Genomic DNA, 11,574 nt, shown 5'->3' on the forward strand with positions numbered 1-11,574 from the left:
ATGCTGGATGTAACTCTGAGCTGGATGTAACTCTGAGCTGGATGCTGGATGTAACTATGAGCTGGATGTAACTCTGAGCTGGATGCTGGATGTAACTATGAGCTGGATGCTGGATGTAACTATGAGCTGGATGCTGGATGTAACTATGAGCTGGATGTAACTCTGAGCTGGATGCTGGATGTAACTCTGAGCTGGATGCTGGATGTAACTCTGAGCTGGATGTAACTCTGAGCTGGATGCTGGATGTAACTCTGAGCTGGATGTATCCAGGCTGTATCACATTACGGCTGTGATTGGGAGTCCCATAGGGCGGTGCACAATTGGCCCAGCCAATCGTCGTCCAGGTTTGGCCGGGGTAGCCCTTCATTGTAAATAAGAATTTGTTCTTAACTGACTTGCATTGTTAGGTGAATAAAAAAAATATATAATTTGTATTTTATTTTCATTTTTTACACAGGCAGCCCAATTTCTCATATGTTTTCCACTAATTAGTATTTCGACCAATCACAGATCTTTTCAAATCAGATATGTTCTGTCTAAAGGGGCTAAAAGACACCGTTAGAAGTATCATCAAAACAGACACATTGTGCATTATTTCATATCGTCAGGCAATTGAATTGAATTAGTATAATCTCAGCACAATCTCCTATGCAGAAACTGTTGTGAGAGTCCGTCGACGTGTTTCCCATCGCGAGGACACGTCGATGAAATAGTCTGGCGAGTCCTTGATTGTGACGCCGCAAGTAAATCTGTCCAAAACTAAACATCTGAAACGACGCGGAAGGAGAGAGAGTTCCGCTCAGAGTCCCGCCAGATCCGGGTTCTAGTCAGACAACAATACATCCATTTTGAACACAGTAGCAGTTGATGACTCCTCCACTCTGAGAAAAAAAAAACAGAATAGATGTTTCAACATATTGTTTATGCTTTAAACCACTTTAATGGTAGGTTTCTTCCTAGGTTTTGGCCTTTCTAGGGAGTTTTTTCCTAGCCAACGTGCTTCTACACCTGCATTGCTTGCTGTTTCGGGGTTTTAGGCTGGGTTTCTGTACAGCACTTTGAGATATCAGCTGATGTACGAAGGGCTATATAAATACATTTGATTTGATTTGATTTGATTAGTGTAATCAATACAATAGTCACAATTCAAAATGAGTGTTGTAGTCTTGACAGTTTATTTCACTTCAAGGTATCAATATTCAATATCAAGATCTTCAAGGGCTCTCCAGTGGCGCAGCGGTCTGAGGAACTACAGACCCTGGTTTGATTCCAGGCTGTATCACAGCGGTCTAGGGCACTGCTTCTCAGTGCTAGAGGAGTCACTACAGACCCTAGATCCATTCCAGGCTGTATCACAGCGGTCTGAGGAACTACAGACCCTGGTTCGATTCCAGGCTGTATCACAGCGGTCTAAGGCACTGCATCTCAGTGCTAGAGGAGTCACTACAGACCCTAGATCCATTCCAGGCTGTATCACAGTGGTCTGAGGAACTACAGACCCTGGTTCGATTCCAGGCTGTATCACAGCGGTCTAAGGCACTGCATCTCAGTGCTAGAGGAGTCACTACAGACCCTAGATCCATTCCAGGCTGTATCACAGCGGTCTGAGGAACTACAGACCCTGGTTCGATTCCAGGCTGTATCACAGCGGTCTAGGGCACTGCATCTCAGTTCTAGAGGAGTCACTACAGACTCTAGATCCATTCCAGGCTGTATCACAGCGGTCTGAGGAACTACAGACCCTGGTTCGATTCCAGGCTGTCTCACAGCGGTCTAAGGCACTGCATCTCAGTGCTAGAGGAGTCACTACAGACCCTAGATCCATTCCAGGCTGTATCACAGCGGTCTGAGGAACTACAGACCCTGGTTCGATTCCAGGCTGTATCACAGCGGTCTAGGCACTGCATCTCAGTGCTAGAGGAGTCACTACAGACCCTAGATCCATTCCAGGCTGTATCACAGCGGTCTGAGGAACTACAGACCCTGGTTCGATTCCAGGCTGTATCACAGCGGTCTAAGGCACTGCATCTCAGTGCTAAAGAGGAGTCACTACAGACTCTAGATCCATTCCAGGCTGTATCACAGCGGTCTGAGGAACTACAGACCCTGGTTCGATTCCAGGCTGTCTCACAGCGGTCTAAGGCACTGCATCTCAGTGCTAGAGGAGTCACTACAGACCCTAGATCCATTCCAGGCTGTATCACAGCGGTCTGAGGAACTACAGACCCTGGTTCGATTCCAGGCTGTATCACAGCGGTCTAGGGCACTGCATCTCAGTGCTAGAGGAGTCACTACAGACTCTAGATCCATTCCAGGCTGTATCACAGCGGTCTGAGGAACTACAGACCCTGGTTCGATTCCAGGCTGTATCACAGCGGTCTAAGGCACTGCATCTCAGTGCTAGAGGAGTCACTACAGACCCTAGATCCATTCCAGGCTGTATCACAGCGGTCTGAGGAACTACAGACCCTGGTTCGATTCCAGGCTGTATCACAGCGGTCTAAGGCACTGCATCTCAGTGCTAGAGGAGTCACTACAGACCCTAGATCCATTCCAGGCTGTATCACAGCGGTCTGAGGAACTACAGACCCTGGTTCGATTCCAGGCTGTATCACAGCGGTCTAAGGCACTGCATCTCAGTGCTAGAGGAGTCACTACAGACCCTAGATCCATTCCAGGCTGTATCACAGCGGTCTGAGGAACTACAGACCCTGGTTCGATTCCAGGCTGTATCACAGCGGTCTAAGGCACTGCATCTCAGTGCTAGAGGAGTCACTACAGACCCTAGATCCATTCCAGGCTGTATCACAGCGGTCTGAGGAACTACAGACCCTGGTTCGATTCCAGGCTGTATCACAACCGGCCGTGATTGGGAGTCCCATAGGACGGCGTTAGGCGTCATTGTTACTAAGAATTTGTTCTGAACGGACTTGCCTTGTTAAATAAAGGTAAAATAAAATCTCCTAGACTCGGTTCATTAGCCGCTAGGGGCAGCCTTCAACAAAGAGCAAACAAAAAATGATTCCTCTTTGTGTCTCCGGGTTTCGTCTGACATCCATCTGAATGTAGCTGGAAGCTTCCCGGTTCCGCTCCTGACAACCCTGGACGGATTCGTGTCGACTGCCCAGAGTCCGCGAATTCAAGTCCGCTGTCTCCCGTTATCAGCAAATCTATCGTTTTCCGAATAATAATAATAATAATAACAACAAGAGGACGAAGCCAGAAGCTCAGTTAAAACCAAGGTAAGATATCAGTCGGCATGCGGACTGGGGAAGCGGGGAAAGGCTCGGAGGAAAGTTTGGGGCAAGAGAGGAGGCCTCGTTTTTTATACGGCGAGATGAAATGTTATTTTCGTAGCAAATTTTTTATCGTTCGTAATTTTGTTCATTTTTTTTTTCTTGTGTACATCGAAGTATAAATAAATGACTAGATAATATATTGTTTTGCTAACTAGTTTAGGCTATCGTAATGTTACATGCGAAAATTTGGAGGAGTTATTTAGGGAACATTACGGGGTGGTATTGTCTGTAAAACTGTCTATCACACCTTGCTCCTAAATACAGAACTAACTCATCTTTAATATCACGAGTATGTCCTGTTATATTGGATAAAACACTTGCTCATTCACGTCTAACAGTTTTGTGAAGTGTAAGATAAATATTATTCTACCAAACGGGTAGCATTACTAGCAGCTCGCCGTGTAGTGAATTGATTCAGGTTAATAACGAGCTGAGTCATGTTGTTGAATTTCAATGGGGGGTTTTCTCTTTGTCTTTGTTTGTCTCTCTCTTTGTCTGTGTCTCTCTCTCTTTGTCTGTGTCTCTCTCTCTTTGTCTGTGTCTCTCTCTCTTTGTCTGTGTCTCTCTCTCTTTGTCTGTGTCTCTCTCTCTTTGTCTGTGTCTCTCTCTCTTTGTCTGTGTCTCTCTCTCTTTGTCTGTGTCTCTCTCTCTTTGTCTGTGTCTCTCTCTCTTTGTCTGTGTCTCTCTCTCTCTTTGTCTGTGTCTCTCCTCTCTTTGTCTGTGTCTCTCCTCTCTTTGTCTGTGTCTCTCCTCTCTTTGTCTGTGTCTCCCTCTCTTTGTCTGTGTCTCCCTCTCTTTGTCTGTGTCTCCCTCTCTTTGTCTGTGTCTCTCTCTCTTTGTCTGTGTCTCTCTCTCTTTGTCTGTGTCTCTCTCTCTTTGTCTGTGTCTCTCTCTCTTTGTCTGTGTCTCTCTCTCTTTGTCTGTGTCTCTCCTCTCTTTGTCTGTGTCTCTCCTCTCTTTGTCTGTGTGTCTCTCCTCTCTTTGTCTGTGTGTCTCTCCTCTCTTTGTCTGTGTGTCTCTCCTCTCTTTGTCTGTGTGTCTCTCCTCTCTTTGTCTGTGTGTCTCTCCTCTCTTTGTCTGTGTCTCTCTCCTCTCTTTGTCTGTGTCTCTCTCCTCTCTTTGTCTGTGTCTCTCCTCTCTTTGTCTGTGTCTCTCTCCTCTCTTTGTCTGTGTCTCTCTCCTCTCTTTGTCTGTGTCTCTCTCCTCTCTTTGTCTGTGTCTCTCTCCTCTCTTTGTCTGTGTCTCTCTCCTCTCTTTGTCTGTGTCTCTCTCCTCTCTTTGTCTGTGTCTCTCTCCTCTCTTTGTCTCTGTCTCTCTCCTCTCTTTGTCTCTGTCTCTCTCCTCTCTTTGTCTGTGTCTCTCTCCTCTCTTTGTCTGTGTCTCTCTCCTCTCTTTGTCTGTGTCTCTCTCCTCTCTTTGTCTGTGTCTCTCTCCTCTCTTTGTCTGTGTCTCTCTCCTCTCTTTGTCTCTGTCTCTCTCTCTGTGTAGCCGGTGACCAGTGAGACTGACCACCCAACTCCCATCAACATGTCACTGCACCAGTTTCTGCTTGAGCCCATCACCTGTCACGCCTGGAACCGGGACAGAACCCGTACGGACCAACACTTTTTATTATATGAAGAATCACTTTAAATATACCCACACTGATATAATATACATACTAAATATTATGATTATATATTATTATTATAGTAAATATACCCACACTGATATAATATACATACTAAATATTATTATTATTAAATATACACTGAATGTCAAAACGTATCGAGAAACGTCCACAGTTCATCAAAATGTTTATCCACTGACTCTTCTGTGATTTCTTCTTCTTCCTCTTCTTCTTCCTCTTCTTCTTCTCTCCCTGTAGAGATCGCCATCAGTCCCAACAACCATGAGGTTCACATCTATCAGAAGAGCGGTAACCAGTGGGTGAAGAGTCATGAGCTGAAGGAGCACAATGGACACATCACAGGTAGACTAGGCACAGGAAATGACATCACAGGTAGACTAGGCACAGGAAATGACATCACAGGTAGACTAGGCACAGGAAATGACATCACAGGTAGACTAGGCACAGGAAATGACATCACAGGTAGACTAGGCACAGGAAATGACATCACAGGTAGACTAGGCACAGGAAATTACATCACAGGTAGACTAGGCACAGGAAATTACATCATAGACCAGGCACAGGAAATGACATCACAGGAATAGATTAAAACACATTTTTGATTTAACAACGTCAGGACATTGATGATGTTTTTCAGAGATTTACATTGACCCCCCTCCCTCTCCAGGTATCGACTGGGCTCCTAAGTCCGACCGTATCGTGACGTGTGGGGCGGATCGTAACGCCTACGTCTGGTCTCTGAAGGACGGCGTCTGGAAGCCCACGCTGGTCATCCTGAGGATCAACAGAGCTGCGACCTTCGTCAAGTGGTCTCCTCTGGAGAACAAGTTCGCTGTGGGCAGCGGAGCCAGACTCATATCAGTCTGTTACTTCGAGTCTGATAACGACTGGTGAGGAGGGAGGGGGAGGGGGGGGAGGAGGAGGGGTTGAGAGAGAGGGAGTGGTCTCCTCTGGAGAACAAGTTCGCTGTGGGCAGCGGAGCCAGACTCATATCAGTCTGTTACTTCGAGTCTGATAACGACTGGTGAGGGGGAGGGGGAGGAGGAGGAGGGGGAGGAGGAGGGGTTGAGGGAGAAGCAGGCTAGATAGTTTAGTACTCTTTAAGTGTGTGTGTGTATCAGTGAGGGCGGGAGGAGGGGTTGTGAGAGAGGGGGAGGCTGAATAGTTTTGTACTCTTTAAGTTGTGTGTACTGTGTGTGTGTGTTGTGTGTGTGTGTGTGTGTGTGTGTGTCAGTAGAGGGCGGGAGGAGGAGGGGTTGTGAGAGAGGGAGAAGCAGGCTAAATAGTTTAGTACTCTTTTTAAATGTGTGTGTGTCAGTGAGGGCGGGAGGAGGAGGGGTTGAAAGAGAGAGGGAGAAGCAGGCTAAATAGTTTTGTACTCTTTAAATGTGTGTGTGTGTGTGTCAGGTGGGTGAGTAAGCACATCAAGAAGCCGATCCGTTCCACCGTCCTCAGTCTGGACTGGCATCCTAACAACGTGCTGCTGGCGGCTGGATCCTGTGACTTCAAATGCAGGTAGAGAGAGAGACCGTCAGAGACCATGTTTCAGCCTCATCAGTAGAGAGAGACCGTCAGAGACCATGTTTCAGCCTCATCAGTAGAGAGACCGTCAGAGACCATGTTTCAGCCTCATCAGTAGAGAGAGACCGTCAGAGACCATGTTTCAGCCTCATCAGTAGAGAGAGAGACCGTCAGAGACCATGTTTCAGCCTCATCAGTAGAGAGAGAGAGAGAGACCCGTCAGAGACCATGTTTCAGCCTCATCAGTAGAGAGAGACCGTCAGAGACCATGTTTCAGCCTCATCAGTAGAGAGACCGTCAGAGACCATGTTTCAGCCTCATCAGTAGAGAGAGACCGTCAGAGACCATGTTTCAGCCTCATCAGTAGAGAGAGACAGACCGTCAGAGACCATGTTTCAGCCTCATCAGTAGAGACAGACCGTCAGAGACCATGTTTCAGCCTCATCAGTAGAGAGACCGTCAGAGACCATGTTTCAGCCTCATCAGTAGAGAGAGACCGTCAGAGACCATGTTTCAGCCTCATCAGTAGAGAGACCGTCAGAGACCATGTTTCAGCCTCATCAGTAGAGAGACCGTCAGAGACCATGTTTCAGCCTCATCAGTAGAGAGAGAGACCGTCAGAGACCATGTTTCAGCCTCATCAGTAGAGAGAGGGACAGACCGTCAGAGACCATGTTTCAGCCTCATCAGTAGAGAGACCGTCAGAGACCATGTTTCAGCCTCATCAGTAGAGAGAGAGAGACTGTCAGAGACCATGTTTCAGCCTCATCAGTAGAGAGAGAGACCGTCAGAGACCATGTTTCAGCCTCATCAGTAGAGAGACAGACCGTCAGAGACCATGTTTCAGCCTCATCAGTAGACAGACCGTCAGAGACCATGTTTCAGCCTCATCAGTAGAGACAGACCGTCAGAGACCATGTTTCAGCCTCATCAGTAGAGAGAGACAGACCGTCAGAGACCATGTTTCAGCCTCATCAGTAGAGAGACCGTCAGAGACCATGCATGTTTCAGCCTCATCAGTAGAGAGACCGTCAGAGACCATGTTTCAGCCTCATCAGTAGAGAGACAGACCGTCAGAGACCATGTTTCAGCCTCATCAGTAGAGAGAGAGACCGTCAGAGACCATGTTTCAGCCTCATCAGTAGAGAGAGACCGTCAGAGACCATGTTTCAGCCTCATCAGTAGAGATAGAGACCGCCAGAGACCATGTTTCAGCCTCATCAGTAGAGAGAGAGAGACCGTCAGAGACCATGCATGTTTCAGCCTCATCAGTAGAGAGAGACCGTCAGAGACCATGTTTCAGCCTCATCAGTAGAGAGACAGACCGTCAGAGACCATGTTTCAACCTCATCAGTAGAGAGAGAGAGACCGTCAGAGACCATGTTTCAGCCTCATCAGTAGAGACAGACCGTCAGAGACCATGTTTCAGCCTCATCAGTAGAGAGAGAGACAGACCGTCAGAGACCATGTTTCAGCCTCATCAGTAGAGAGACCGTCAGAGACCATGCATGTTTCAGCCTCATCAGTAGAGAGAGACCGTCAGAGACCATGTTTCAGCCTCATCAGTAGAGAGACAGACCGTCAGAGACCATGTTTCAGCCTCATCAGTAGAGAGAGACCGTCAGAGACCATGTTTCAGCCTCATCAGTAGAGAGAGACCGTCAGAGACCATGTTTCAGCCTCATCAGTAGAGAGAGACCGTCAGAGACCATGTTTCAGCCTCATCAGTAGAGATAGAGACCGCCAGAGACCATGTTTCAGCCTCATCAGTAGAGAGAGAGAGAGACCGCCAGAGACAATGTTTCAGCCTCATCAGTAGAGAGAGAGAGAGACCGCCAGAGACCATGTTTCAGCCTCATCAGTAGAGACAGACCGTCAGAGACCATGTTTCAGCCTCATCAGTAGAGAGACAGACCGTCAGAGACCATGTTTCAGCCTCATCAGTAGAGAGACCGTCAGAGACCATGTTTCAGCCTCATCAGTAGAGAGAGACAGACCGTCAGAGACCATGTTTCAGCCTCATCAGTAGAGAGACCGTCAGAGACCATGTTTCAGCCTCATCAGTAGAGAGAGAGACAGACCGTCAGAGACCATGTTTCAGCCTCATCAGTAGAGAGACCGTCAGAGACCATGTTTCAGCCTCATCAGTAGAGAGACCGTCAGAGACCATGTTTCAGCCTCATCAGTAGAGAGAGACCGTCAGAGACCATGTTTCAGCCTCATCAGTAGAGAGACCGTCAGAGACCATGTTTCAGCCTCATCAGTAGAGAGACCGTCAGAGACCATGTTTCAGCCTCATCAGTAGAGAGAGAGACCGTCAGAGACCATGTTTCAGCCTCATCAGTAGACAGACCGTCAGAGACCATGTTTCAGCCTCATCAGTAGAGAGAGACCGTCAGAGACCATGTTTCAGCCTCATCAGTAGAGAGAGAGAGAGACCGTCAGAGACCATGTTTCAGCCTCATCAGTAGAGAGAGAGACCGTCAGAGACCATGTTTCAGCCTCATCAGTAGAGAGAGACCGTCAGAGACCATGTTTCAGCCTCATCAGTAGACAGACCGTCAGAGACCATGTTTCAGCCTCATCAGTAGAGAGACCGTCAGAGACCATGTTTCAGCCTCATCAGTAGAGAGAGAGACCGTCAGAGACCATGTTTCAGCCTCATCAGTAGAGAGAGACCGTCAGAGACCATGTTTCAGCCTCATCAGTAGACAGACCGTCAGAGACCATGTTTCAGCCTCATCAGTAGAGAGAGAGAGACCGTCAGAGACCATGTTTCAGCCTCATCAGTAGAGAGAGAGACCGTCAGAGACCATGTTTCAGCCTCATCAGTAGAGAGAGACCGTCAGAGACCATGTTTCAGCCTCATCAGTAGAGAGACCGTCAGAGACCATGTTTCAGCCTCATCAGCAGAGAGAGAGACCGTCAGAGACCATGTTTCAGCCTCATCAGTAGAGAGAGACCGTCAGAGACCATGTTTCAGCCTCATCAGTAGAGAGAGAGACCGTCAGAGACCATGTTTCAGCCTCATCAGTAGAGAGACCATCAGAGACCATGTTTCAGCCTCATTAGTAGAGAGAGAGACCGTCAGAGACCATGTTTCAGCCTCATCAGTAGACAGACCGTCAGAGACCATGTTTAGGATCAGGGTCTATTCACACAGCGTCTCTCAGTAGGAGTGTAGGTATTGATACGTACAGACCCCTGATCAGTAGGTATTGATACGTACAGCCTCCTGATCAGTAGGTATTGATACGTACAGCCTCCTGATCAGTAGGTATTGATACGTACGGCCCCCTGATCAGTAGGTATTGATACGTACGGACCCCTGATCAGTAGGTATTGATACGTACGGACCCCTGATCAGTAGGTATTGATACGTACGGCCCCCTGATCAGTAGGTATTGATACGTACAGCCCCCTGATCAGTAGGTATTGATACGTACGGCCCCCTGATCAGTAGGTATTGATACGTACAGCCCCCTGATCAGTAGGTATTGATACGTACAGACCCCTGATCAGTAGGTATTGATACGTACGGACCCCTGATCAGTAGGTATTGATACATACAGACCCCTGATCAGTAGGTATTGATACGTACGGACCCCTGATCAGTAGGTATTGATACGTACGGCCTCCTGATCAGTAGGTATTGATACGTACGGACCCCTGATCAGTAGGTATTGATACGTACGGACCCCTGATCAGTAGGTATTGATACGTACGGACCCCTGATCAGTAGGTATTGATACGTACGGACCCCTGATCAGTAGGTATTGATATGCGGACCCCTGATCAGTAGGTATTGATACGTGCGGACCCCCTGATCAGTAGGTATTGGACGGACCCCTGATCAGTAGGTATTGATACGCACGGACCCCTGATCAGTAGGTATTGATACGCACGGACCCCTGATCAGTAGGTATTGATACGTACGGACCCCTGATCAGTAGGTATTGATACGTACGGACCCCTGATCAGTAGGTATTGATACGTACGGACCCCTGATCAGTAGGTATTGATACGTACGGACCCCTGATCAGTAGGTATTGATACGTACGGACCCCTGATCAGTAGGTATTGATACGTACAGCCTCCTGATCAGTAGGTATTGATACGTACGGCCCCCTGATCAGTAGGTATTGATACGTACGGACCCCTGATCAGTAGGTATTGATACGTACGGACCCCTGATCAGTAGGTATTGATACGTACAGCCTCCTGATCAGTAGGTATTGATACGTACGGACCCCTGATCAGTAGGTATTGATACGTACGGACCCCTGATCAGTAGGTATTGATACGTACAGACCCCTGATCAGTAGGTATTCTCTACAGACCCCTGATCAGTAGGTATTGATCGTGACAGCCTCCCTGATCAGTAGGTATTGAGGACGGACCCCTGATCAGTAGGTATTGATACGTACGGACCCCTGATCAGTAGGTATTGATACGTACGGACCTCTGATCAGTAGGTATTGATGCACGGACCCCTGATCAGCTGATACGTACGGACCCCTGATCAGTAGGTGACGTACGTACGGACCCCTGATCAGTAGGTATTGCCCCACGGACCCCTGATCAGTAGGTATTGGTCACGGACCCCTGATCAGTAGGTATTGATACGTACGGACCCCTGATCAGTAGGTATTGATACGTACGGACCCCTGATCAGTGGGGTTACACGGACCACTGATCAGTAGGTATTGGATGGGACCCCCCCTGATCAGTAGGTATTGTCCACGTACTGTGGCCTCTGATCAGTAGGTATTGATACGTACGGACCCCTGACGTAGGAGTCTGGCGGACCCTGGGTAGGGTACGGACCCTGATCAAGGGATCGGACCCCTGATCAGTAGGTATTCTCGCACGGGGTAGGTATTGATACCGGACCCCTGATGGTAGGATGGTGCGGACCCCTGATCAGTAGGGATCCACGTGAGTCCCTGATCAGTAGGTATTGATACGTTACCCTGATGGTAGGTATTGGTACCCCTGATCAGTAGGTATACGTACGGACCCCTGATCAGTAGGTGCTGGCTGAGTACGGACCCCTGGGTAGGTATTGGTACCAACGGACCCCTGATCAGTAGGGGGTTACGTAGGGACCACTGATCAGAGGTC

The 11,574-nt window shown here is 48.2% G+C and overlaps 1 protein-coding gene and 1 long non-coding RNA gene across 3 annotated transcripts in view; both read left to right on the forward strand.

The window, feature by feature from the left end:
* Nucleotides 1-2,987: 2,987 nt before the first annotated feature.
* Nucleotides 2,988-11,574, forward strand: part of LOC127917895 (actin-related protein 2/3 complex subunit 1A-like) — a 19,885-nt gene continuing 11,298 nt past the window's right edge. Inside the window, exons 1-6 of the mRNA XM_052500967.1 lie at nt 2,988-3,242; nt 4,788-4,890; nt 5,167-5,271; nt 5,597-5,819; nt 6,337-6,444; nt 11,457-11,508. Of these exons, the coding sequence (XP_052356927.1) occupies nt 4,827-4,890; nt 5,167-5,271; nt 5,597-5,819; nt 6,337-6,444; nt 11,457-11,508 (552 nt within the window). The 5' untranslated portion in view covers nt 2,988-3,242; nt 4,788-4,826. The remainder of the gene's footprint in view (nt 3,243-4,787; nt 4,891-5,166; nt 5,272-5,596; nt 5,820-6,336; nt 6,445-11,456; nt 11,509-11,574) is intronic.
* Nucleotides 7,458-11,116, forward strand: LOC127917908 (uncharacterized). Of its 2 annotated transcripts, XR_008097984.1 has the most exons (8): nt 7,458-7,944; nt 9,001-9,665; nt 9,821-9,851; nt 9,883-10,068; nt 10,100-10,223; nt 10,373-10,651; nt 10,683-10,775; nt 11,067-11,116. It is a non-coding gene; the product is annotated as an uncharacterized LOC127917908 (long non-coding RNA). The 2 variants fall into 2 exon arrangements; XR_008097985.1 differs by lacking the exon at nt 9,821-9,851 and having other exon boundaries at nt 9,914-10,223.

This window comes from Oncorhynchus keta, unplaced genomic scaffold, assembly GCF_023373465.1.
Source record: "Oncorhynchus keta strain PuntledgeMale-10-30-2019 unplaced genomic scaffold, Oket_V2 Un_contig_12375_pilon_pilon, whole genome shotgun sequence".
Taxonomy (NCBI): domain Eukaryota; kingdom Metazoa; phylum Chordata; class Actinopteri; order Salmoniformes; family Salmonidae; genus Oncorhynchus; species Oncorhynchus keta.